At 45.7% G+C, this 26,279-nt stretch overlaps 2 protein-coding genes across 2 annotated transcripts; both read left to right on the top strand.

The window, feature by feature from the left end:
* The first annotated feature begins 1,182 nt into the window (after positions 1–1,182).
* On the top strand, positions 1,183–8,967 carry Lelp1 (late cornified envelope like proline rich 1). The gene is made up of 2 exons (XM_041655154.1): positions 1,183–1,413; positions 8,830–8,967. The coding sequence occupies exons 1-2, from the start codon at positions 1,183–1,185 to the stop codon at positions 8,965–8,967; spliced, it is 369 nt and encodes a 122-aa protein (XP_041511088.1).
* A 3,062-nt stretch (positions 8,968–12,029) lies between these two features.
* Positions 12,030–12,371, top strand: Prr9 (proline rich 9). The gene has a single exon (XM_041655267.1). The coding sequence runs from the start codon at positions 12,030–12,032 to the stop codon at positions 12,369–12,371; it is 342 nt and encodes a 113-aa protein (XP_041511201.1).
* The last annotated feature ends 13,908 nt before the right edge of the window (positions 12,372–26,279 follow it).

The following is a 26,279-nucleotide window of genomic DNA, read 5'->3' as shown; positions in this document are numbered from 1 at the left end:
GCAGCAACCCCAGGGCCGAGTAGGATTGAGAGGGGTTTGTTTTGTAAAAGTTTCTTGTTCTTTTCAATAGCAAGGACTAGAGTGGACTTTACCCATTTTGGAGTTCCGTTTAAAGATCTGCCTCCCCAGACAGACATACTGACATTTGAACTACATTTCATGGAATTTCACTTTTTATTATCAAATAAAATCAAAAGCATACCAACTAAAGCCAGCTTCAAGCCTTGTTAGAAACTAGAAACCCAGCCGGGCGGTGGTGGCACACGCCTTTAATCCCAGCACTCGGGACGTAGGGCAGGCGGATCTTTGTGAGTTCGAGACCAGTCTGGTCTACAAGAGCTAGTTCCAGGACAGGCCCCAAAGCTACAGAGAAACCCTGTCTCGAACCCCCCCCCCCCCCCCGAAAGAAAAACAAACAAAACTAAACACCGTGTCCAAATCCAGAAGTTAAGCTTTCCTTAAAGAAAGCCCTACCTCAGGGCAGAACTCAACAGAAAAGGAATTCCCTTCTGGAAATCATATTTCTTGCTTCAAACATTCATAAATTCACGAAATTAGATTCCGCCACTTAATCTCTTCTCTCCTGACCTCTTCCTTTTCCCCGACTGTTTGACAGAGCATTGTGATCCCTTGAGGGAAGGGAAGGACGGTTCTAGAATGGTTCATGGGGCTAAAAATAGTCTCAGTTGCCTTCCCTGCCTCAGTCTACCAGAAAAGAAAGCAGTTTTCAAGACTGGATGGCCTAGGAGTCAACTCACAGATGTGCCTGCCATTCCAAGCCTATTCACTCACCTGCTTCCCGAGGGTAACGACATGGCCACCTGGGGCCACCAAGGCTTCCAGCAATGCAATCCACATTATAGATTCTGAAATAATGACTTTCATGAATTATGCCAAACACAAGGGGTTACAAAAAATACCAACACTGAAATTCCAAGTCTTATGGTTGTTGTGACATTCCAGGACCCTGAGAGCACCTGCTTGGAGTCTAGAATGGAAGCAGGGAGAGAGGAAATCAGAGTGAGGGCAGACACATAAACACACCCCAAGTCCACAGGCAAGAACGGCTCCCATAGATGTTCTAGAGACCGAACACATGATAACAGCATGGGCCAGCAGGAAGAAGCCCTCACTGACACTCTGTCTCTCGTTTCTTCTCAGGCTTACATATCCAAGAACAAAATGTCGAGTGATGATAAGAACAAGTCCAGTGACCCCAAGAATGAGCCCAAGTACTGTGACCCCAGATGTGAACAAAAGTGTGAGGCCAAATGCCAGCCCAGTTGTCTAAGGAAGCTGCTGCAGCGCTACTCTGACAAGTGTTCACTGAAGTGTCCACCACCACCGAAGTGCCCCCCCTGTCCCCCGTGTCCGCCATGCCCCCTGCAATGTCCACCACAATGCCCCACCATGGTGTGTGTTGAAACCTGCCCTCCCAGGTGCCCCTGCTCATGCCCACCCCCAAAGTGAGGCACCATGGGCAACGCTAACCCCAGTGTCACCGGCCTCCATTACCACCTACAGCCTTGTGGGGCTAGAAGCAAAACCATGAACTGACAAGTAAACACGTTCCTCTGCTGCGCAAGACTTCCGTCTCAGAGGACTCGCTTTGTTCTCTGGTGGTGGTCACACAGCACTGTACCAAGAAGCAATCCTTGGCCGTGAGAGCTCCAGGGGCCTCTGCCTGTTGCTTAGAGCTGCCAAGCCCCGCTGGAGCAAAGTCTGAGTGATTCTTAAGTGTGGTTGTGCCTGGTAAAGTATGTAATCCCAGGAAACAGGAGACGTGAAGAGTGTGTGTGTGTGTGTGTGTGTGTGTGTGTGTGTGTGAGAGAGAGAGAGAGAGAGAGAGAGACAGAGACAGAGACAGACAGAGAGAGTGAGAGACAGAGAAAGAGAGAAAGATTGGTCAGAGATCTAGAAACGTTCAAGAACCGACATCCCAGCAACCTGCCTTTAGTCCTGCTGCATAACTCTCAGGCAAAGGGCTCGGAGAGCCTGCCTGGGTTTAAACTCTATCTCAACCCCCTAATGGCACTGTGACTTTCCATCTGCCACTTAACTTACTCATGCCTCGGTTTCCTCCACTGTGCTATGGGGAGGGCAGTCCTATTGCAGTCAGGGGTTGGGTGTCCTGGAGCACAGCAGATGGTGGGTGAAGAGGCAGCAAGTACAAGGTCCACCTGGCTCCCCTACTGCAGTCTGCTCCGTGTAGACTCTAATTCTGCTGAGCACAGCACCCAAGTTCCCAAGTGCCCTTGTAGACTTAGAAATAGATAGTTTTTACTGTTTTTATTGAGCTACATAATTTTCTCTGCTCCTCTCTTTTTCTCTTCCCTCCCCTTCTGTCTTCTCCCATGATTCCCACACTCCCAATTTACTTAAGAGATCTTGTCTTTTTCTACTTCACATGTAGATTAGATCCATGTATGTCTCTCTTAGGGTCCTCTTTGTTGTCTAGGTTCTCTGGGATTGTGAATTGTAGGCTGGTTTTTTGGCTTAATGTCCAAAAGCCACTTATGAGTAAGTACATATTTGTCTGAGTCTGGGTTACCTCACTCAATATGATGTTTTCTAGATCCCTCCATTTGCCCACAAATTTCAAGATGTCATTGTTTTTGTTTTTTTTCGCTGTGTAGTACTCCATTGTATAAATGTACCACGTTTTCCTTATCCATTCTTCAGTTGAGGGGCATTTACATTGTTTACAGGTTCTGGCTATGACAAACAAAGCTGCTATGAACATAGTTGAGCACATGTTCTTGTGGCATGATTGAGCATCCTTTGGATATGTACCCAAAAGTGGTATTACTGGGTCTTGAGGGAGGTTGTTTACTAATTTTCTAAGAAATCGCCACACTAACATCCAAAGGGGCTGTACCAGCTTGCATTCCCACCAGCAATGCAGGAGTGCTCCCTTTACCCCACAACCTCTCCAGCATAAGTTGTCATCAGTGTTTTTGATCTTGGCCATTCTTACACCTGTAGGTGTAAGATAGAATCTCAGAGTTGTTTTGATTTGCATTTCTCTGATGATTAAGGATGTTGATCACTTCCGTAAGTGTCTTTCAGCCATTTTAGATTCCTCTGTTGAGAGTTCTCTGTTTAGGTCTATACTTCATTTTTTATTGGATTATTTATTCTTTTGATGACCAATTCTGATTTCTTTGTAGAAATAGACATTATTAAAATAAGAATGGCTTGTATGTTGTATCATTTACCTCACTTTGATATTAAAATTCAATAATATGTCACTACTTCAAGAATCCCAATGAAGAACACTTGGGACCTTTGTTTTTGCAAATTTATGTGAATCTATAAGATTTCTAAATTAAAACTTAAGTACAAAAAGCAGGTATGCGTGTGGGAGAGCAGCAGTCAGGGAAGGCGCGCACATCTGATATTTAGTGAAGATTTTACAAGCAGTTAGCGAGCCCAGAACAAACTGAACGAACAAGAAGGGCTGGACAGGCTGGTGTTGCTGAGATGGGGACTGCAGTGGGATACAGTAGGCTTAGAGAACCATAACAACCAAGAGCCTCGGCGCCCACGTGCATGGACTCGGCCTTCCTCCCCTACAGGTGTCCCATTCTCTCACCTGAAGTGCACAGATCTAGTTCGGGAATGGTCAGACAGGAGGGTGCTCCTCTTATCTCCAGGCAAAGGTCAGGAGCTTACTCCTGCAGCCAGGCAGCTGGCAGCCTTGTCACACAGGTCAAATCACCTATGCATTAGAGTAGCCCACAATGTTTCGATGGAAACCTGGTTTGGAATTCTCTGCAGTAGCAGGAAGCCATCACGAAATGCCTCTTCATGGACTCAGAGCATGCCAATACCTCCCCGTCCTTCCACGGTGTTGAGAAGATGATTCAGAACAGTCAAAGGCAAATACAGATACTCAAAAAAAAAAAAAATCCTGAAAAAGGGCACCGGGGACACTTCTGATTGAATTATAGACACACTTAGAAGACAAAGCTAGACATGGACTTCGGGGCACTGGTCTCCCAGGTTCCAGATGTGACAACTAGTAGTTACTCTCTCTGACAAGAAGCCTGAGTCTCAGGGCCTCCTGGGAAGGCCTGTCCCCAAAGTTTCTATGCTCCACACCTTTGAAGAAAGGTGTCTGCTGAATCTCAGAAACTTCTGGCAACCCTTGTTAGGTTACAGGGACAACTGTGGTCAAGTATTAACAGGACAAAAACATCTCACCTCAGAGGCAATCAAAACAATGGGAAGGGGAAGACGAAGGATAGAATGAGATGCCCTGCACCGAAATTTTCACTAAAATAATAAATCCCTGGGGCCTAGTGTTAAGAATGTGTCATTAACCTAGTCCTATAGTGGGAAGCCTTGCCCAGCCTTGATGCAAAGGGAAGGGCTTGGTCCTGCCTCAGCTTGATATGCCAAACTTTGTTGACTCCCATGGGAGTCTTACCCCTTCTGAATGGAGACAGAGGAGGGGTAGAAGGGGGGAGGGAGAAGGGAGGTGGGAGGAGGGAACAGGATGTCAAAAGCATGAAATGCCTCAACAGTCCCTGTGGATTCAATTTGGAGAAACCAAAGAAAAGTAACTGTGGCAGTGGGGTAGAAGCTAAGGAAATAAAACAATTACCACAGTGTAACTTAGGGGAAAAAACTGTAAATATCTAAGGAGATTTGATTAAATTTACACTTGTTACTTGATGGAGCACTGCTCAGCCCCTGAATCTATATGGAAGAAGGGTAGAGCTACAGATCAGGGGCAGAATACTTCAGCATGCCCAAAACCCTGCATCTGCTGGCCAACATGAAAAATATTAAGAGGCCTCAGGTTCCATGAAGCGAGCAGTTTCAACTCAAAGCAGCTATGAATAACAATAGAAAAATGAGTTGTCCTCGCTGTTTCAGTATAGTGAGGACATAAATAATATATCTTTATTGCTTTCTGAATTTTCACTAACATGCATTTATTTGTTGTGTAATAAAAATAATAATCAGCTCTTCAAGGGCTGACGGTGTGTCTGATAGGCCTTGGAAGGGAGCACCCACATTACAGAGGGAAGGTTCACCTTGAGAACACAGCCTTCCAAGAGGCACCACTGGAGAACAGGCCGGAGCTGTAGCCTCAGTTTCTAGAAGCGTACATGCAGTCTAGGAGGAAGGCCAGATCTGAGAACAAGAGAACGTCCGCTACCAGCTTAGTCCGTGCATCTTCCATGGAAATGAAACTGAAGATAGACATCTTAATGGTTACCTTTCCAACCCAGAGCTAGATCAAAGGCAGCTCTGGGGAAGAACACCAGAATGTGATGAGGAGGCCGGAGCTCCCCGGAGTGCTGCAATTACTCCCAGCTCCCATGGAGGCCACTGAGACTCGGCCTTAAATGGTAGAGAGCTGTACAAATAGGCAACACCGGAACAGTGAGGTCACCCGTCTGCAGTGCCAGAGAGATGACCTACAGCCGATGAGGTGGGCAGGGCCAAGCACCCTTCCTTCCTGGCAAAACAGTCCTGGGGTCCATTCAGAGAGTCCCAAAGCAGACACCACCACAGAGCCCTAGCATAGTCCAGGCCAGCTAGGATGCCCATGGCTCTTCAGGAAAGGCGCAGGCTGCCTGTCGCCTGATATACAAGCTAGGGCAATGGAGGCAGAGAGGAGGAGAGGATGAAAAATACCTACTAAGACCATGCTGCTAGGGGTCTTCACCTCTGTTCCATCCCCAGCTGGGCTGGTGGGAAACCCAGAGGAGGCTTTCACATTACTATCTGAGCTGGAAGTGGCATTTCCAGGTGAGGAACCACTTGACCCAAACTCCTGAGCATTAGCTGGGTTGTCAGGCGATTTCTAACCCCAGTTTAGGGCCCGATGAGGCAGGACCCAGACTCGAAGTGGAAAAGATGGGAGACCAACAGCAAAGCTTAGCAGTCTGAGGACATCCTTCCTCCCCGTGTCTGTCAGTGACTCTTGTCCTGGGGCTCCTGCCCCCTAGAAGGGGAAGGCACACACATTTGAACATTTTCTCACATTTGTTACAAACCACAGGTTGCTATACATACTTGATGTCTTCTTGAAACTCCTGAAGTCTCTCCAGTAAAACAGTCTGACTTTCCATGTCCATTTCTCCAGGGGTGAACTTACCACCTGACCTTGAGCAAGGCCCAGATGACTTACCCCTCACTTCCATCATCTGAAGGTCACAGCTGATAGGTAGTCAGTGCTGCCTGTAAAAACCACGCGTTCGGGCTAAAACAAGGAAGTGGAGTCGGGTGTTCTCATTTGTCCCTCCAGTCTGACGGGCCTGTGAGCCCCCCCTTTAGCCTGTCTGATTCAGACTCCTATGTGGGTGACATGAAGAGAAGGCAAGAAAAAAGCTCTCTCCATAAGGAATTCACAAGCTCAGTAAACTCCAGAGGCACCTGCCAGGCAGCCAACAGGACGAGCCACATTCTACCCTTCTCATTGTTATCAGACCCATCGCCCTGTAATATGCGGGTGAGCGAATCAAAGGAGTCTGGGGACTTTTATGATCTCCACAAAGGAGATTGTTATTTGATGGGAATGAAGGAAAAACAATCTTCTACATTACCTGGGTCTCTCTGTCTAATTACATCCTGGCTCCCGATAATAACAGGCCCGCGAGTCTAGATTCTCAGATACCCTTCGGATCGGATCAGCACGAGTCTAACTAAGTAAGAGGACTGGACATAGGGAAATTAGTCACCTTAAGATTTGGGGTGGGACAATCTCCCCAAAGATATCCAAGCCTCGTTGCTAACTAACTGGGCCACTAAGGTGGTTTTTTTTTTTTTTTGACTCAGTCTCCCCAAATCACCAAGAAAATGACAGGTCATCTAAAGTCACTCAGCCATCTTCCCAGTCCGTGTTACATGCAGAGAACAGAAAACTGAGTCTTCTAAGCAAGGAGAAGGGGCCCACATGCATGTCACTGAACACTTAGAAAGACACAGAATACCCAGGTTCACATTCACAGTATCACAGAAGGGGAAAGCTGGAACAGACCCAAGAGCCCACTTTCCTTGGTGTTTTGTTGTTGTTGCTGTTGGGTTTTTTATTTGTTTTGTTTGTTTGTTGAGACAGGGTTTCTCTGTAGCTTTGGAGCTTGTCCTGGAACTCACTTTGTAGACCAGGCTGGCTTCAAACTCACAGAGATCCACCTGCCTCTACCTACCAAGCACTGGGATTAAAGGGGTGTGCGACCACCACCCAGCTAGAGCCCACTTTCCTAATGATTGTTGGAGATGAGAGAAGGTCAAGTGACCACTCAGGCCCTGTGAGGAGCAGAGACCATACCTAAGCCCTTGTGAGGTGAATTGTCTACACATCACAGTGAATAGAAAAGCCAAAGGGCAAATGTTGTAGAGTCAGAGCAAAGAACATAGAACCAAGAACTGGAAAATCAAGAAAAGACCTGTGAAAAAAGCGAGTGTTGAGCCAACACCAATACAAGCCTTCATAGGTAATATGAGGGTACCAAGTGTCACTGTACACTCTGAATTATTCTCACGGGGACTTGGGAAAGAGTATCTTTACTTTCTCATGAAAAGGGATTATTGAGTATCTAAGAGGTTGCTACTAATCCAACACTGCACACGTTCTAGGTGGTAGAGTCAGTCCTGAATCCTGAGTTCAGTTGTTCCATGAATCTTGAAGCCGCCTCTACCTAAAGGAGGTCTGGATTGAGTGTGTTGATACAACAGATAAAAGGGGTCTTCCAAACAAAGGATCTAGAAGGATATTCCATTACTTCATCTGAATCCTTGCTCCTTCAAAGTCCCCAAGGGCTTGAGATGGTGAGAAGCATCAGCTTCTTAGCATTTCTGCCACAAGTTACTTTAGTAGAACAAAATGTCAAAATGCATTGCGGCTCTCAAAGTCATCTATGGGGATGACTTAGTTACTTTTCTCCTGATGTGATAAAACATCATGACCAAAACCAACTTGGAAAGACTTTATTCCAGTTTACACTCCCAGTTAACAGTCCATCACTGTGGGAAGCCGAGACAGCAGCTCAAGTCGGACCTGGAAGCAGGAAGGATGCAGAGACCATGAAGAAACTGCTGCTTACTGACTGCTAATCATGGCTTGTTCAGCTTGCTTTCTTATACAACTTAGGACGACCTGCCGGGAAGTGGCACTGCCCCTCTGTATAGGTGGGCCCACCCACCCACGTCAGTCAATAACAAAGAAACTACCTGATGTGCAATCCTGATAGACCACTCGTATGGGGGCATTTTCTCAATTGATAATGCTCTTTCCAGAGGACGCTAGCTTATGTCAAGTTGACCAAAAAAATGGCAGGTGGTCTCAGTGAAATAAAATCAGAGTGACAGCCAGGCTACACTGCTTCATGGAACCTCCTGGAGAGCATTGCTTTGGCGTTTCCAGCTTCCACAGCCGCTGCCATTTCTGCATGTTCTCCCATTGTCTTTGCCCGCAATGGCCCGTGTAGTCTTTCACAGTAAATAACAATGCTTCTTCCTCCTCCACTCTTACAAGGATCCTCGAGTTTATATTACACCCTTCCTTTGGATAGCCCAAATAATCTCTCTGCTCTAAGTAAACTAATCAAGCAATTGAGTTTCTGTCTCCCATCTTAATTCTCTTTTGCCACACAACCAAACACAAATTCTACTGACTAAGTAGGACATCTTTGGCAAGTCATTATCTGTCCTCCTCGGGACTTGGCTTCTGTTTCAAGAATGGTCACGAATTAATGCAACGACAGGTGGGACGGTCTTATAGATAAGCTGAGCTCAGGGATCTATCCAGATTGGCTATCCACTACCATGACAATATGACCTTGCTTTGCTTCTGCATTTTTCTTCTTACAGCTGTTCAGTTTCCCGGAGCTTATCCAAAAATCACAGAAATGCATGGAGCATGAACTAGGTCATCTCATGCATCACGTTTTAGGAAACTTCTGGAAATCTCCAGCAGATCCTCTCCCCTCATCTCTCATCTATGCCTAAGAGGGCTTTAGATACTCTTTTCATCCCGCTGGCTCTCTGTGCTTTAGAAACCTTCTAACTAGGACTCTGTCCTTAAAGCTACATGAAAATGCCCCTCCTCTATCCTCTGCCTCCAGAGATCAGGCATAACAGCTTACCTCTGCCCATCTCCATCAATGTGAGGCCCTAAAAGAGCAGGACTGTTCCTAGCAAAAAGAATGTTAATAAACTCAGCAGTCGCCAATTCTTTACTTTCTACAATACAGTAGCATTTCTTTGCCTCTTAAACACCATTTCACAGAAAAGAGATAAAGAGGGGGAAGAAAAGAAACAGAAAGGGAATTTAAATTGAAGGGGAATAGAATGGGAGCAAGTAGAGCCTTCCCATTCTGCAGCTAATCCTTGCAGAGGCAAGAAGGCGGCACAGGATCCCCTGGAACTGGACCTATGGCACAGTTATAAGCTGTCATCTGGATGCTTGGAACAGAACCTAGTCTCCTGCAAGAGCGGCTGGTGCTCTAACCACTGACCCACATCTCCAGAGCCTAGGATTATCATGTTGAAAGTTACTGAAATTTAGTCAGCATAGCAAATAAAATAAATTCAACACTTCAGGGACTCTAGAGCAGTGGTTCTCAACCTGTGGGTCACCATTCCTAGGGGTTTAACAACACTTTCACATGGGCCACCCGAGACCATTGGAAAGCACAGATATTTACATCACAATTCATAACAGCATAAAATTGCAATTATGAAGTAGTAACAATATTAATTTTATGGTTAGGGTCACACAATATGAGGAACTGCATTAGAGGGTCTCAGCATTAGGAAGATTAAGAACCACTGCTCTAGACTTCTATTATGAATGCTATTTCCCCCTAAATATTAATATTTAATTGAATAAATTACTGTCTTTTGTTTTCTATTAGAAGTCATCGCCTTATTTGGCTCTACAGTTCACAGTCTTCATGGAGCCTGTTGTAAGTTCAGGTAATCCTGAGAGCTCTTTCTCTCTCTCTGCTCCCCCTCCCTCCCTCCCTCTCTCTCTCTCTTCTCTCCCTCCCCTGCCACCCCCCCCCCGTTTCCCCCCCATTTTCTCTCTCTGTTCCATCTCTGTTCTGCCTCCGCCTTGCCTTGTGCATTCTACTAGTTTCTCTTTAAAGCTGATTGCTACTTTCTTTATATCATTAAGGATCCTATGTAGTCTGTCTTGTGTACTGTACATGAATTTTCAAAAGAATTATTTAAACAGAAGAGAAAGAAAAATTCTATGGTGGACCAAGGTTTGTGAGAAGATCTTTGTCTGTCCACCACTATCTTGTACACCTGCCCCTTCATTCCCTCACTCATGCCTGCCCCATCAATAATCTTATCTTTCAGTTATATAATACATGTGATCTTGTCAGATGTCAGAATTTACAGCTCAGAATAAGGGAACAGAAACACTAAATGTCATATATATGCATATATATACATATATAATATATACACATAAATATTATATGAGTTTATAAAGAAGTGAATTTCTTTCTGGTTTGCAGGGAAGACCAGGGAAGACTCCTGAAACACGGTAGGCGTGAATGGAGCTTGAAGACTGATGGATTTCAACAGCTTCGGTGCAGGATTCATCATGTAACAGGGACAAGACATAGAGGAGATGGGTACATTGCTTTGAACTTTGATTCCACCCCAAACTCAGTTTCCATTGGCCTCAATCTGACAAGTGTTTCAGGAGGTGAGGAGAAAGGTGTTCCAACCTGTTTCCTTGGTCACTCGGAAAAGCTCTACTTTTCAAAGGGCACCAGAACCCAAAGTTCAGAAACTGAGGGTGGTCTCTTCTCTTCTCCCCTCACATCACCTGACACAAGAACATGAAAACACTCTAATTTTCCTCAGGACTTTATGCAGGAAAAACTTTCATTTCTGCCCTGGACACTGTGGCGTCTCAACTTAGAGCCCTAAGTCTAAGCCATCTTCTTTGGGTCTGATTTCCATGCCTGCCTCCAGGCCAAGACCACTACCTTCACTGTCTAGAGCCAAGCCTTGAGCTAGTCTAGACAAAATAAATGGAGGGGTTTTCTGCATTTATTATAATGCAGGAACATCTAGTGGAAATGTCTGAAATAAACCATACTGGTCCTTAACTCAGACAGACCCCAGGCCTTAGGCGTAGATTCTTCCTACTGGCAAAGAGAGATGAGCAAGGTTGATCGTATCTCTCACTGCATCCTGAACCAGTGTGAGTAGACAGGGCACCTCGGCCCTGCTAACAGACAGATAACATTTTATGGACATTCCTTTCCTGCTGCCTGTAATGAAAGCTCTGAATGGAGCCCCTCCCTGCTGAGGTCTGCTGAGAACCCAGAGGCCAAAATGCAGGCTGATTAACAGGCATCACAAGCAGTGACTCAAACGGTTCGTGATTTCAGATGAAGCTTGTTATGGTGACTCCACAATTAGGACTTTAGCCCACGTGGCCCACCAGCCCTTCAGGAGGCCATACCAAGCACGGTATAAAAGTCCCCACCTTCCTAGATTCCACAATCCACATCCTTCATTGAATCTTATTGAAGATCAGGTAAGCATGCTCTCTCTCCCTCTCCCTCTCCCTCTCCTTCTCTCTCTCTCCCTCTCCCTCCCTCCCCATCTCTCTCCCCCATGTTCTATCTCTTGGAGGCCACTGTACTGTTCCTATCTTAGACTATACTTTCTGCATTTATTTTAGACATCTTGCCTTTTATATGACCACTTTACCTATCTCATGTATTCTGCTTAGCGTATTGTAGATGACTTTTTAGATTATTAGTTAAATTCTGTGGTCGGACCGGGGTTTTCAGCTTGTGTCTATCCAGACAAAAGCCCGGATAATATTTTCATCTTGGAAACAAGTGTCAGAGGGAGCTGGGCTAGGGATATAAAAGACATGGATAAAAGTCAGTCTGAGAGTTAATTATCTGCTCCTCAGTCCCTCTCTCAATCCTCACCCACCCACGCCTTTCTCAAGTTCCCAGCTTGGTGCTTTCGGTGTAAAACAGCTTAAATCCTCTGTTGTTGTTTTTTTCAGGCTCTTCAAATCACCCAAGATGTCTTTCAGTGACCAACAGTGCAAGCAACCATGTGTGCCACCTCCATGTCTTCAAAAGACCCAAGAAAAGTGCCAGGCAAAAGCTGAGGAAGTGTGTGTTCAGGACCCCAGCCAAGACAAATGTTCACTCCAAGCTCAGGAGGTCTGTGATCCTCAGTGTCAGGAGATAAGCCAAGGAAACTGCCCACAGCAAGGCCAAGATCCATGCCTACCTCCAAGCCAAGATCAGTGCCTGCCTCAACATGCGGAGTCATGCCAGGAGCTAGCTCAAACCAAATGTGTGGAGGAGTTCCCGCAGAAGGCCCAGGAGCAGGCTTCATCCCAGGGCAAGGGAAAGTAGCTGGTCAGACACCACCTGGAGTCAAGAAGATGACCAGCAGAAGAAAACCCAAGCCCAGTTCCCGCTCTGGTGACCTTCTCCTGTGGGTATCTCCGTATAATACCCCTTCTTGTCTCCTGACTTCCTCAGTATTTCAGGACTCGGTCTGTACCTCTGAAGATAGCTCTCTGATTCTTATCAACCTCTGTGAATGAGTCCTCTTCTCTGCAGCCGGTGGATGATCTCTAGTCCAGGAGTGGTGGGGCTGTCCAGGGAGACCACCAAAGCCTAACACGGCTCTCTTGGGGCAAAAGTTCAACTAACCCTTAGTACCCAATGACCAAGGATGCCTTCGTCCCTCTTTCAGAGTGCAAGGCTCTCTTTCAAACCTCAAAAGAACCTGTAATGGCTTCAGGCTGGCTATCAACACTACAGCAGGTATTAAGAAGAGGCGGGTGGTGTTACCAACTCAAAAACAGTGTAACTGTTTCTGCATCCTAACAAAAAAATGGTTAGACATTGTAATGTGGTCTGTGCTTTGTAAAATTGAAACAAAATATTTTGAAATATTGAATTCAAACAGTCAATAAGAAAACGCAAGTGGGAATCTTGGGACCCCTGTCAGTCTTTGGACTTCATGGATGGTCTGCTTTGAACCATTTGGCTTGAGGGGGCTTTGGACGCCATGTATGGTCTTAAGTTTGTGTCTCTGTGAGAGGAGCTGGCTCATCCCCAGCTTCCTTGACTTTTTCTCCTTGGTGAAAGTAAAATATGTAATAAAGCTATTCTTAAAACTGACGTGATGTGTGTCCTTTCCTCACCTCTGCTGTCTGCGGCAACAATAGTCTCCTTTCAGAAGGAGATCTGGGGGAAAAAATAAAAACATCTCACAGATATACAAGACAGCAGCAGCAGAGAGGAGAGAGAGACAGAGATAGAGAGAGAGAGAGAGAGAGAGAGAGAGAGAGAGAGAAGAGAGAGAGAGAGAGAGAGCGATCCCCCCTTCGGAGCAAGTAGACCAGCCCCCTCAGCCTCACCAGGCTGATCTACACACATACCTCACATATTAGACAACACACCAAAAAGCTGACATCTCCCCGCCCATGCTGAAAACCTCGGGCGGGGTCCTTTACACTATAGTCTGTTAGCTCTTTGGCCTGTTGCCAGAGGAAAGGACTGGAATGGAGGAAAGAAGGTTGTCTGGAAGAGGTACCCCATATAAACACACCAACAGCCACAGACATCAGAGAAAATAAAGGCGCCTCTGAGAGGAAAACAAACTTGAGGACCATTCAGATCGATTTCAGTAAATGTAACGTAGGTGACCTGGTTTCGTCCTGGTGCTCCTTCACCTAGGAACAGAACAAAGCTGCAAACTTGTGTGAGAGGGCCAAGGAAACGCTGGGCTGGTGTGAAAGAGCCGAAGGCTGTTTCTTCATGAGTGCCCTCACCTGTGGGGAAAATATAGCAAGGCTTGGCCTCAGAACAGAACAGAAGCTCCTTACCCATCCCCCAACTCCTCCCCACTCAGTCTTGAGAGAAGGAGATGGGAGGCCACGTAGGGTCCACGCCCCAGCTGTTTTACTCAACTGAAGACTCCTGGCACATGGATCATACTGGTCTCTCAAATTTAGAGATTTTCTAGAATAAGTCACAAATATGAGAAAATTTGAGGAAAATTTTCGAGAGGCCATGTGGAATCATGCGGGTAGTCTAGGCCAAGTCCTGAGGCTTGTGTACAAGATCCTCACACAGATTCAGGGAGGTCAGTAACCCTCTGTTAAGGAGCATTCTTGACCTTGCATAGGACCCCATAATTCTAAACCAGGTGACTCTGACTCCTGAACACAGCCCTCAGTGGCCTGACAGACGTGTATGCGGCATTCCAGGGAGATGGGGGGAACTGTCTTTTCATGGATATATCATCCCCATAAGCAGAACCCAGTCGTTCTCCAAATGCTGGGCACTCTGTCAGGGGCTGGGGAAATGGTGAACCGAGAGGTCAGTATCCCTGTGCAGAACCAGCAGCTTGCTCTCCTGCCAGCCGCTCTCACCAACAGCTTTTTCCCAAACTCCCCTGGACCTCTCAAGTTCATGAATATCCCTAGAAGTCAGAATTGCCATTCTCTTGCCCTCTGGCTAGTTGAATAGTTTTTTCTCACCCATTTTCCACACTGAGAACAATTCCATTGATCTCCAGGGTCTAGCTGGTTCCCAGATGAATCTTGCCTGACACTTCTACCAGGCTGACAAGTCTCACACTGTGTCTCTAGCTCGGCTCAAGTTCAGCAGAGGTCTTTATTCACCAACACTAAGGGCACACATTGGAGGCCAAGATCAGATACCCAGACCCTGAGAGTAAGTGCAGGGCTAAGGACCAGGAACATTCCAACCACATCAGATAGAAGAAGAGGCCAGTGATTACAGGGGAAGCCTCAACGACGAGAAGGGTACCAGGCTGCAGATGGCAGATAGGGGAGGAGACGCCAAGCTGCTGGCAAAGCCTTCATCTAGCTGTCATGGGAAGATTCACACAGTCTAGTGCTCAGAGTTCTGACCCAGGCTTCCCAGCCCATGCTCACAAAGCCAAGGGGCCATGAGGACAGTTAAGACCAACCACATGACAGCCAGGTTGCCCCAGCTGACCGCATGTGTAGTGAAGTCTTTCAGAGGGCAGAGACGCAGCAGCAAGGAGAGCCCCAGCCCTGTGATTTCTAGGAGATAGTTAACTGGGTGCATGGCAGCAGTGGACCTGTGGGGGAAATGCAAACTGATAGAGGTTCAAGGGAGTCTGGTGTAGACTCAGTTATTATTCAAAAGAGCTGTGAAGGCCTCTAACCACACCAGTGTGTGAATATGGAGGGCCTCTAACCACACCAGTGTGTGAATATGGAGGGCCTCTAACCACCACCAGTGTGTGAATATGGAGGGCCTCTAACCACACCAGTGTGTGAATATGGAGGGCCTCTAACCATACCAGTGAGTGAATATGGAGGGCCTCTAACCATACCAGTGAGTGAATATGGAGGGCCTCTAACCATACCAGTGAGTGAATATGGAGGGCCTCTAACCATACCAGTGAGTGAATATGGAGGGCCTCTAACCACACCAGTGTGTGAATATGGAGAGCCTCTAACCACACCAGTGTGTGAATATGGAGAGCCTATAACTTTGATGGCTAGCTTAAGGAATGTAATCTAATGGTTTTTTAGCAAGGCAAAGGGATTAAGGGAAGGGCAAAGCCTATCAGAACCATGTTTGCCTTGCTCAAGCTGGTTATAACCCCATCACTAAGAATAAAGGAAGCACTCAAAAGAATTCACTGCCTTGCCTCTTGGGCTCCATGTACTATGCTGGTCCCAGGGATCTGGACCACTGTCTCCCGATGCTTTGCAGCTGCCTGTGTGGGAATAACATGTATCTGGACAGCCCAAGAGCCCCAGATGTCCCCTGGAGCTTGCTACTCTCTTTACCTGACTTCATAGGTCTACAATACCCTCATGGCTGACCAACGCTCAACCTGTGAGGCAGAGACAAAGGAAATGCTTGCCTCTGAGACCCATTAGCATTCCTGGTGGAACAATCCACTCATCTTAGTTCACCTGGGAATGTCCAAATCTTCACACTGAAATTTCTGCATCCTGGGACAAGCTGGGGCATTGTTCTCCCTCGTGGTGCACCTGCATACGAAGATGTGCTGTTTGCTGTGGCAGAAGCACCATCTCGTCCATCTTGTTGTCCATCTTGTTGTCCATCTTGTTGTCCATCTTGTTGTCCATCTTGGAGCACTTTACAATCCAGGAGACATTTCTGGAAAGCTGAAGAGTCAGTGTCAAGTACCTGTCCCTTCATAAGCCCATTCACTGTGGCTGTGTGGGAACTATACCAGCAGGTAGATGCCCAGGTTATTACTGTGTAAATACGAACGGCAGGTCCTGATCCAGACAACTGATATACTGTCCCTCCATCCCCACTGCCATCTATCTAGTCCGGACTTTTCTACTAACGCCCTTCCTTCTCTCCCACAAATACCTGCCTTATATCAAAGCTGGCTGCAGGATGATGCAAGCAGGCTCCCCCCCCCCTCGCCTGCTCAGCTGAAGCTTCCCTTTCTTCCCTCTTCCTTGCCTCACAGTTTACCTGATCTTTCTCCTTTCCCAACAGCGCCACCTAATGGCCACAGAGACACTCAGCCTTCTGCAGGACACATGACTCCTGGCGTGACTCAGAAACCGCCTCACAGTCTGGTCACAGCCAATAGGCCAGCCAGTGGGGCGGGAATGGACAGTAAACATTGGTGCCAAAGAAACAGAAGCTGCGATGATTCCTGCAGGACATGTGGCCCTGCAGGACCTGCTCCGGATGCTGTGTTTGATGGCTGGCACTGATCAACTTATAAATTGGATCAACGAATAAATTGGAGCAGAATGGAGAGGTCTCTGGACACACTGTTTTGTAAACCAGGATTAAAAATCAGTCAAACAAATGGCCTGGATCATCACGGGTTTTGGGGGGTAGAGGTAAGGACTAAATTCTTTTCAACGTTTCACCTGTCATCTCCTTTTGCACTGGAATTGCTTGTTGGTTGCCTATAGTTTCCTTTCTCTCTGATGCAAAACAACTTTGGCTGACCAATCACTAAAGAGATAGCCGCATCCAAAAACATAGTACAAGTTTCTTAACCCTAGAGCAGACCCTGGCAAAGCAACAAGCGGGAACTGTCGTCCATGCTGTTTGCTTTCACCTCACAGCATGGAAGACCCTGGCAGAGGGCGCCCCAGGTGGTAGGTGAAACGGCTGATTCTTCCCGAGTCTCAGGAGCCCATGACACTCAACCTAACAACAAAAATATTTCAGCATGACCAATAAGCATAGGAAAATACTGCTTAGCCCACTGTCCATCAGAGAAATAGAAATTTTAAAACCACCATGGGACATGGCACACTGACTAAAATGCCTAAAATTAAAAGGCAGAATGCCAATGTTGATGAGGCTCCAAGAGCAACCATTTCGGAAAACTCTTTGTCAGTAATTACTGAAGCCAAATATATGTATAGCCGATAACTGCAGAGTTCTCACTTAGCCATGGGTCCTGGAGATGGGCACTTACAGTTTATACAGGATACTCATTCCATTGTTACTCCTAAGCTAAAGATTAGAAACAGCCCAAATTCCTGCCAATGAATAAATAAAGGCACCAATGCAGATAAGAGTCTACTGCACAAAGCAATATGGGTGAATCCCACAAACATAATTAAAGGATGGAGTGTTGAACATTTCATTTTAGGAAGTGTTAGTTGAACAATAAAAAAATTGCTAGCTGTGGGAGGCACAGTTTTCTATATTAGCCCAGAAAATCTACCCTGACACATTACCCAGTGGGAGGATCTTTAAAACTATTTTAAGCACAGCATAGACTCGGGAATCAGATTGCCTGAATTTAAAACTCATCTTTCTCAATACCTGTGATATTTTGAGTAAGTCTTTAGTTTTTCAAGACTTGTAGTTTTGTCTATAAAGTAATGATAAGAATATGACCTGCCTCTTTTGCTTGTTAATATAGATCAATATCCATAAAATGATTAGAGAACATACATTTGCCTTCACTGTCATTTTTGAGCACCTTCTACATACCAAGTTCTATCCTGGGCACTAGGCATGCAGTGATGGGCAGGCAGTGGTGGGTATGCAGTGATGGATGTGCAGTGGTGAGCAGGCAGTGGTGGGTTGCAGTAGTGGTTATGTAATGGTAGGTGTACAGTGGTGGACGTGCAGTGATGGGTATATAATGGTGGGTTGCAGTGATGGACGTGCAGTGATGGGTATATAATGGTGGGTTGCAGTGATGGGACGTGCAGTGGTGAGCAGGCAGTGGTGGGTTGCAGTGGTGGTTATGTAATGGTAGGTTGCAGTGGTGTACATGTAGTGGTGGACGTGCAGTGGTGAGCATGCAATGGTGGATTGCAGTGGTGGGAGGGCAGTAGTGGGCATGCAATGGTGGTTTGTGGTTGTGGGTGTGCAGTGGTGAACTGCAGTGGTGAGCATGCAATGGTGGGTTGCAGTGGTGGGCATGCAGTGATGAGTATGTAATGGTAGGTGTGCAGTGGCAGACTGCAATGGTGGGTGTACAATGTTGGGCATGCAGTGCCAGGCATACAATGCTGGACATGCAGTGGAGGGCATGCAGTGATTGAGTGTGCATTGGTGAGCTACAGTGATGGGTATGTAGTAGTTGTCGTGCAGTGGTGGGCATGCAATGGTGGTGTGCAGTGGTGGGCAGGTAATGGTGGGCTGTGGCACCTACACCACCAGGAATTAAGGTTGGGCAAGGGTCTAGGGAGTAAAGAACACACAGGGACACAGGTCACTCTTGAAGCAAGAATGCCAATTTTATTATGTTCCCAGGCAGCTCATATAGTGCTCTCCTTGACTAGTGGCCACACCCTAGCTCTCAAGACTTTCTACTGCAAGCCCACCAGAAACCACTTCCTTGTTATCAGGAACTCATGAGGGTTTCATGCTCAGAGCAGCTGCAAGCATAGAAAAGTAATTTACCTCCAGCAGAGGTAATAGGAAAAGGTAATAGGAAATTCAGGGTCTGAGGCCCTACAACTCCCAAGAGTGAGCATGCAGTGGTGGGTGTGTAGTGGAGGTGAGTGTGTAATGGTGGGTGTGCAGTGGAGGTGAGTGTGTAATGGTGGGTGTGTAGTGGAGGTGAGTGTGTAATGGTGGGTGTGTAGTGGAGGTGAGTGTGTAATGGTGGGTGTGTAGTGGAGGTGAGTGTGTAATGGTGGGTGTGCAGTGGAGGTGAGTGTGTAATGGTGGGTGTGTAGTGGAGGTGAGTGTGTAATGGTGGGTGTGCAGTGGAGGTGAGTGTGTAATGGTGGGTGTGTAGTGGAGGTGAGTGTGTAATGGTGGGTGTGTAGTGGAGGTGAGTGTGTAATGGTGGGTGTGCAGTGGAGGTGAGTGTGTAATGGTGGGTGTGCAGTGGAGGTGAGTGTGTAATGGTGGGTGTGTAGTGGAGGTGAGTGTGTAATGGTGGGTGTGTAGTGGAGGTGAGTGTGTAATGGTGGGTGTGTAGTGGAGGTGAGTGTGTAATGGTGGGTGTGTAGTGGAGGTGAGTGTGTAATGGTGGGTGTGCAGTGGAGGTGAGTGTGTAATGGTGGGTGTGTAGTGGAGGTGAGTGTGTAATGGTGGGTGTGCAGTGGAAGCAGGTAGATGCAGTCCTGTGCCTAAACACAAACTTCCAGGAGAAAAATAAATCAGTATAGCACTCATAGAAGTAAACACATAATCTAAATTTCATTACATTGGAGATGGAAGAGAACACTTTGGTATATAAAGCAAGGAATCAGTGAACCTTCCAGGTGAAGAGAAGATAGGGAAAAAATGTGAGTATAGAAAACAAAATATTTGGGGGAAAATTGTATACACACACACACACACACACAAACACACACTATAAAGACAGAGAGAATATGACTCAAAATCGTAATAAGAGGGTTGTACAAAGGACTCAATTCCCACAAAATTTTGTCTAAAAATAATAAAATGATTAAAGATTTTTAAAGCAGAAGACTGTCATCTTTACATATTTAACATATCACTCTAGTTCAAAGTATGAGAACAGACTACAGGAAACATGCAAAAAGGACAGGAGACAGGATTTTTTACCCAGTTTCTAGAACAATCACTGCCTCACAGTGGCTACCATTTGTTGAACTAGGACAGATGGAGGAATGGGTTTGATTGAGACCAGGAGCTCAGTTTTTAGTGTACTTGAGCTGAGATGTTAATAATGCCCAAGCAAATACAGAAGGCGTTCAGTCACTGAGGAGCCGTGATTAAACGGTAGTGCCTACATTTTAAGGTGAAGAGGTCACCTTCTGCAGAATATAGATTGAGAAGGCTGAAGACCAAGCCCCTAGAAACTCCTAACACAGTGGGGCTGAGAAGTAGAAGAGGCCTTCGTGAGATGATAGAGAAAAACAGTGACTTCAGAGATAACTCAGGAAGGAAAGAGTGCGCAACAATTCTCATGCTCCTGAGGATCGAGAAACAAACCGACTCTGAAGCAGAAAGGGCATCCTGAGTGGAGACAGTATCCCAAATCAGCCACCCAGTGATGGGCACCCTGAGGTGGGGACAGTGTCCCAAATCAGCCACCCAGTGATGGGCACCCTGACATAGGGACAATATCCCAAATCAGCCACCCAGGGATGGGCATCCTCAGGTGGGGACAGTGTCCCAAATCAGCCAGCCAGGTATGGACACCCTGACATAGGGACAGTATCCCAAATCAGCTACCCAGTGATGCCTCAGTCACGTGCTATCCACCCACTCTGTACATCTGAGACACAGCATAGGCCACCATCCACCACTCATCAGGTCCCTGTAGACAGTAACAAGTGAATGAATAAGTCACTGATAGCCTGAGGGCCTAAAGGTGTTAATAACTTGATTAAGATAGTCTTGTTGGTCTCTCTGTTTCCTGCTGTCATTTAAAAGGTGACCTCTCAGCCCACTGCTGCCATCACCAATCGCCTGTTACCATACTTCCCACTACTGTAGTGACGGACGTTTATCCCTCTGGAATTAGAAGCACAAATAAACCTTTCCTTCTATTAAAAAACATTATCCAGCCAGTAAATGTCATCGCCAGTACTGGAATCCAGACTCTCAGACTCCAAGGCCCATATTCTTGACCTAAAAACACGGTCTTAAGCCAGGAAAAAGACCTCTGGTGGCACACTCTCACTCAGGCTCAGTGTGGCCTTTTGAAGACAGAATAGTCTCCAAAACTGAATTGAATGCCTAACAGTCCATTCAAGCACCTGCAATAGAAGTGCTAGGTCCTCCAGAGCACCTAACCAGAGTATAAAGCACCTTTAGGAAAGTAATTTTCAGTTAGATTTGAGATCTTGTCTCAGTTGGACATACAAAACTCTGACAACATGTGCTGTAAGTACCAGGTCAGGTGGGAGCTAAGTATTTGGAGCTGTGGTCTAGGATAATATTAGAATATGGTAGCGTCAAGGTAACAGAGATAACAGGTACATTTTGTGGTCATGATGATGATGATGATGGTGATGATGATGATGGTGATGATGATGGTGATGATTGTGATGATGGTTATGGTGATGATGGTGATGATGGTGGTGATGGTGGTGGTGATGGTGATGATGATGATGGTGATGATGATGATGATGGTGATGATGATGGTGATGATGATGGTGATGATGAAAGAACACTGGAGGTGTGGTATCTGAATGAGAATGTGTCTCATCACCCTATGTATTTGAACACTAGGTCCTCAGTTGGTGGTGGTGCTATTTGGGGAGGTTTAACTGTAGTCTTGTTGGAAGGAGTTTATCTCTGCTCCTATTCCTTCTATTCTATCTCTGCCACCAACCACTACCACTGGTCCCTCAAAAAACCGGCAAGATTAGTCAGATTTGCAAGGTGACTGTTTCCAAGTCCAGGCCTCGCTCCCCACCTCTGCTGGTGGTGCGGCAGCTCAGCAACACGGTGAATCACGGTGCTGAGTAATTTTCCTCTCTACTTCATGTATGAAAGAATGTGTAAGTGCTGTGGCCACACGGATGTAGTTCTGTTTTAAATGTATGTTCTACATGGCCTCTATGTCTCTCTTGTTATTTATATCTTTAAAATTCCCTTGGCTCTGAAAACATGGTTTCTCCGTACAACACATGAATGCCACCATTTTGACTGAGGACAGGTCAGATGACCTCAACACAATCTTAACTAAGGGAAGGTCAGGTGACCAAGTCCCGCCATCTTTGCTGAGGTATTCCCTGCCTAGTCCCACAGTTTACTTACTTTTTTTTGTCTCTAAATTCCTCTTACTGACCCTCTTGCATATATGATTTGTGAGGTGCATGCTTTTGGTAGGGCCCACTAAAAGCATCCACTTCACCCAACTCCTGTTTAGTGTATGTGTTTACATGAATGTAACTTTAGTTAACTATGTATAAGCATAAGTTAGCTTTAATTCTGTGTGTATATGTTTATAAAACTTAAATTCAACTGGGTGTAAAAGTATGTATATTTACTGTTAAATGTTAAATAATTGCCTGTTCATTATATCTCATTCTAGACTACAAAAGCATGTTTTAAATTGATATGTACTCTTAAATCTCTTACAAAAATACAGTATATTTAATCCAACCCTTTCTTAAAATATATTAAGCTGTTTTTTACTATGTCATTTCAACCGCTAAGCTTTTATTACAGTTTTTTCTCCTTTGTTTTTTACAAGTACAAATTTCACCTATTAAGTTGAGAGCCAATACAGTCAAGCTTGGACCCAGCTCTCCAGACAGATCCTATACTGTAGTTATAACTTATATATACCCGATAAACAGCCCTCAATTGCTCAGAGATCTGGGGAATATGGCATTTAAATGTTTAATTATTAAAGGACTTTTCATGGGCTAGAGAGATGGCTTAGCAGTTAAGAGCACTGGCTGCTCTTCCAGAGGTCCTGAGTTCAATTCCCAGCACCCACACGGTGGCTCACAACCATCTACAATGGGATCTGATGCCCTCTTCTGGCAGGCAGGTGTACATGCAGAGCCCTCATATGTAAATTTAAATAAAGTTTTTAAAAAAAGACTTTTCATAACAGAGACAGGTTGGCTCCTAGCAGCACTCTACTTCCTTCAAAGAAGACAGAAGACAGATGGGCACAGAACAACATCCATCCTCAATTCGCTTCATCAACTGCCAAGCACTGACCATTAGGCAAAACTGCCTTTCATCTAAACTGAAGATCTCTAGATGTGGACAGAATCACTGGAATCAGCAGCCTAACTGCTCAGGTCAAGGTAGGCTTGTCTTCCTGCATATTTTCTAACACACAGGATCTTCTAAAGTCTGGCAGACCCTGGGCTAAACAGCAAAAGGCAAATATGACGCTCAGCAACCATGGAGGACCCTGAAAAAGGGCTCTAGGTCGACTACGGAGTAAGTTCTCTGTAATTTTTTAATCAATAATTGCTCAAGTGAAATTTTGTCCTTCTCAAAGATCTCTGATGCCGTTTGACAGCTGAGAATTTTTGTCAATTTAAAACGACAGCCTCACCAAACCAATTTCAGTAAAATACAAATACAAGTTATTAAGGTGTGTACCTGTAAGTTATAAAGATGTGTGGACAAATACAAGTTATCAAATCTCTCATGTGCACTGACTTTCATAGTCTTAAAAATACTTTGCATTGTACAAAAATATCTGTCACAGTCATTCTGGTATAAATATACTGCTGTTTAAAACTGATTTTTTTCAACAAACTCAAAAAATTCTTATGAGTTCCAGGGAGCCGAATTGAAGGATCCACCTTAAACAGGTCAGATACACCACTCTCAATTCATTGGTCCTAAAATTCTTTTCTTCCTAAACTCAGCTTTGTCTTCTGTTCTGCCAACACCTTGCCAGGTTCAGGAGACACCAGACAGTTCCATACCACAAACTCTGCATAGGAGTAAAGTGGCCGGCTACCCCAGGATGTGACCAGCACCCAGCTTTCTCAGGTTCCCCACCCCCAATGAAGATGACACCTAGAAATGAGCAGGAAGAAGTCTTGAGAACCCACTGTCCCAATTCTTTTAACCTGTTGTGCCTAACTTCCCACCTTTTTATTATAAGAAAGAGATGGGAATGTTATGATCTGCTGGCCTGACCTATCACCTGAGTACCCTGTCCCTTTAAGAGACAAACCCCACCCACCCACAGAGGCAAGCAGATCTTCCCACATCTTCCAGCCTGCCTCTTATTCTTTCCATCCCTCTTCTGAAGAGGTGGCTGCTGCCTGTCTCTCTCCCCTGTCTCTCTCTTCTCCCCCTTCCCTCTCCCCCTTCTCTCCTTCCCCTTCCCTTTCCCTTCCATAACCTACTAAATAAATTCTATACCCAAACTCCCTCTCTACATGGAGTATCTCTCTGTCTCTCACCCGCTGTGGTCTCCCACCTGCCGACTCACCTAAGCTTCAGGTGACCTGCCACTACCTCGTCAAGACATTGGATGACCTACCACGGCCCCTTGTGGGACCAGCCAACCCTTGCGGGACCAGCCTTCCCCCCCCCCACACACACACACCTTATCTTTAAAAAGAATAACAATAAGAATGAATATTCTCAGACATGAATCTGCTGGCAGAACTTCATTGATCACATTACCTTGGTTAATAATAGCAGATCTATATACTATCAATAGCTTAATTAATGTATTCTTTTCATTTAACAATAATCTTTACATGGTATGAATAAGGATAAAATGGCAGAAATCTCCAAGGTTCTAGCTTTTGCTAATAGGCGAATTCTGGAGCACTTTCAGACAGGTGAATACTAGGAACTCAAAGATATTTGGGTCAGAAATAAGTGTATATATACTTGAGAGCTGCTATCACACACACAAAAAAAAAACATTAAAAACAAGAGATAGGCTAATATCACCAAAGTCAAGGCAGAGAGGTCCCTAATAAGCCCAGGATACTACAGGAGCTCAGAGTTGAATAACAGTAGGAACTATACTAGAAACACTAAGTGAAGAGAGTTAAGAGGCGGGAGAGAGAAGATAGGAGTTCACAAAGGAGGCAGGAATCAATAGACTCAAGCAGTCCTAACAGGACGGTAAATGCAGCATGAGCAGAAACCTTTTAAGTGCTAGCTCAGGAGATAGATTGGAATGGAGAGGGCCAAGGATCTACACAGAGAGCCTAGGGAATTTCTGGATGCACCAGGACTGTCTTGCTATCAGAGACAGCCTGGACCAGACCCATCCGAGGACATAAGAGGCAGTGATGAAGGATGTCTTGCTACAGAAGCCTGGGTGTGGGAAGCCTGGTGGGAGAAGCATGGTTGAGCACATTCTTCCCAAAGCCAGCACTGAGGCCCAGACTTCCATTTATAAGGCTTCCATGGGTGGACCCGGACTACTCATATGAACACCATGCCCCAGTTACCAAAGTAACCACACCTGAGCCTTTAATACCACAGAAGCTGAATCAGGTACAAATGCTTGAATCAAATCCAAATGGCAAATGCTCTTTAGGTCAGGTAGGATTCCATATGTGGCAACTCCTCACAGTTGGCTGAACCCAGATCCACCTCTTTATTCTTGTTCTTCTGGGAGAGGAAGCAACTCTTCCATACTACCCTGCAGAATCTCACACACATGACGCTTGCCCACAACAGTCTTGCACAGCATGTGCCACAGGCATGTACATGTGCACACAGAACCCGGGCAATGACTCTGGATACGGAGACCAAGCCTCCCTCACCCTCCACCAACCAGGCCAAGAGTGTGGACTGACCATGCTAGTCACAGATTTTGTCTGTGTTGAATCTGATGACAGCGATTACCATCAGGGTAATCTCCAAAGCTGGAAAATGGGGCATAGCTAACCTCAAGTAGCTTCCAAGACACAGAGGAAAGTGTACCTACCTTCTACAGGACAGACAGACACAAAACTGACCGTAAAGTCCCAGCTGAAGAGCAAGGAAAAGCTCCAGCCGCAGTGAATCTTCCGAACACTAATGCCTACAGAAGGTTTGACAGCATCTATACCACATATATCCAACCTCATTCATTTAAACCTTACTTTTTAAAAAATATTGCATAAAACACCATTCTTTTTTTAGAACTGGCTCACTAATCTATACTTAAGATCTCGGTCCTCAAATGACAGGTGTGTTTTTCTAGTTATACATTGACAACTCAGCCAGAGGTAAAATTAGTCAAAGCATTGACTCTGGACCTAGTGCGTACATAGTTGCCGCTTAACTTATCTATTGACAAAACTATCACCCAAATTTATCTTGACCCAGTTTCTAATGAAGAAATTCGGGGCTCAGTGGTAGGGCAGAAAAAAAACCTAAGGGTGTGGCAGGATCTAGAACAGGCCTGCCGAC

This window comes from Microtus oregoni, unplaced genomic scaffold, assembly GCF_018167655.1.
Source record: "Microtus oregoni isolate MIOR12 unplaced genomic scaffold, Mior012 000007F_ref0000211, whole genome shotgun sequence".
Taxonomy (NCBI): Eukaryota; Metazoa; Chordata; class Mammalia; order Rodentia; family Cricetidae; genus Microtus; species Microtus oregoni.
The sequence above is the reverse complement of the archived record's forward strand: the minus strand, read 5'-3'. Positions and strand labels throughout refer to the sequence as shown.

Bases quoted from the DNA above. Each gene is read 5' to 3' on its own strand.
- Prr9 (XM_041655267.1), top strand. From the start codon at position 12,030: ATGTCTTTCAGTGACCAACAGTGCAAGCAACCATGTGTGCCACCTCCA.
- Lelp1 (XM_041655154.1), top strand. From the start codon at position 1,183: ATGTCGAGTGATGATAAGAACAAGTCCAGTGACCCCAAGAATGAGCCC. The intron at 1,414-8,829 runs GTGTGTGTTGAA...TTCTTCTTACAG, and splicing joins CACCACAATGCCCCACCATG to CTGTTCAGTTTCCCGGAGCT.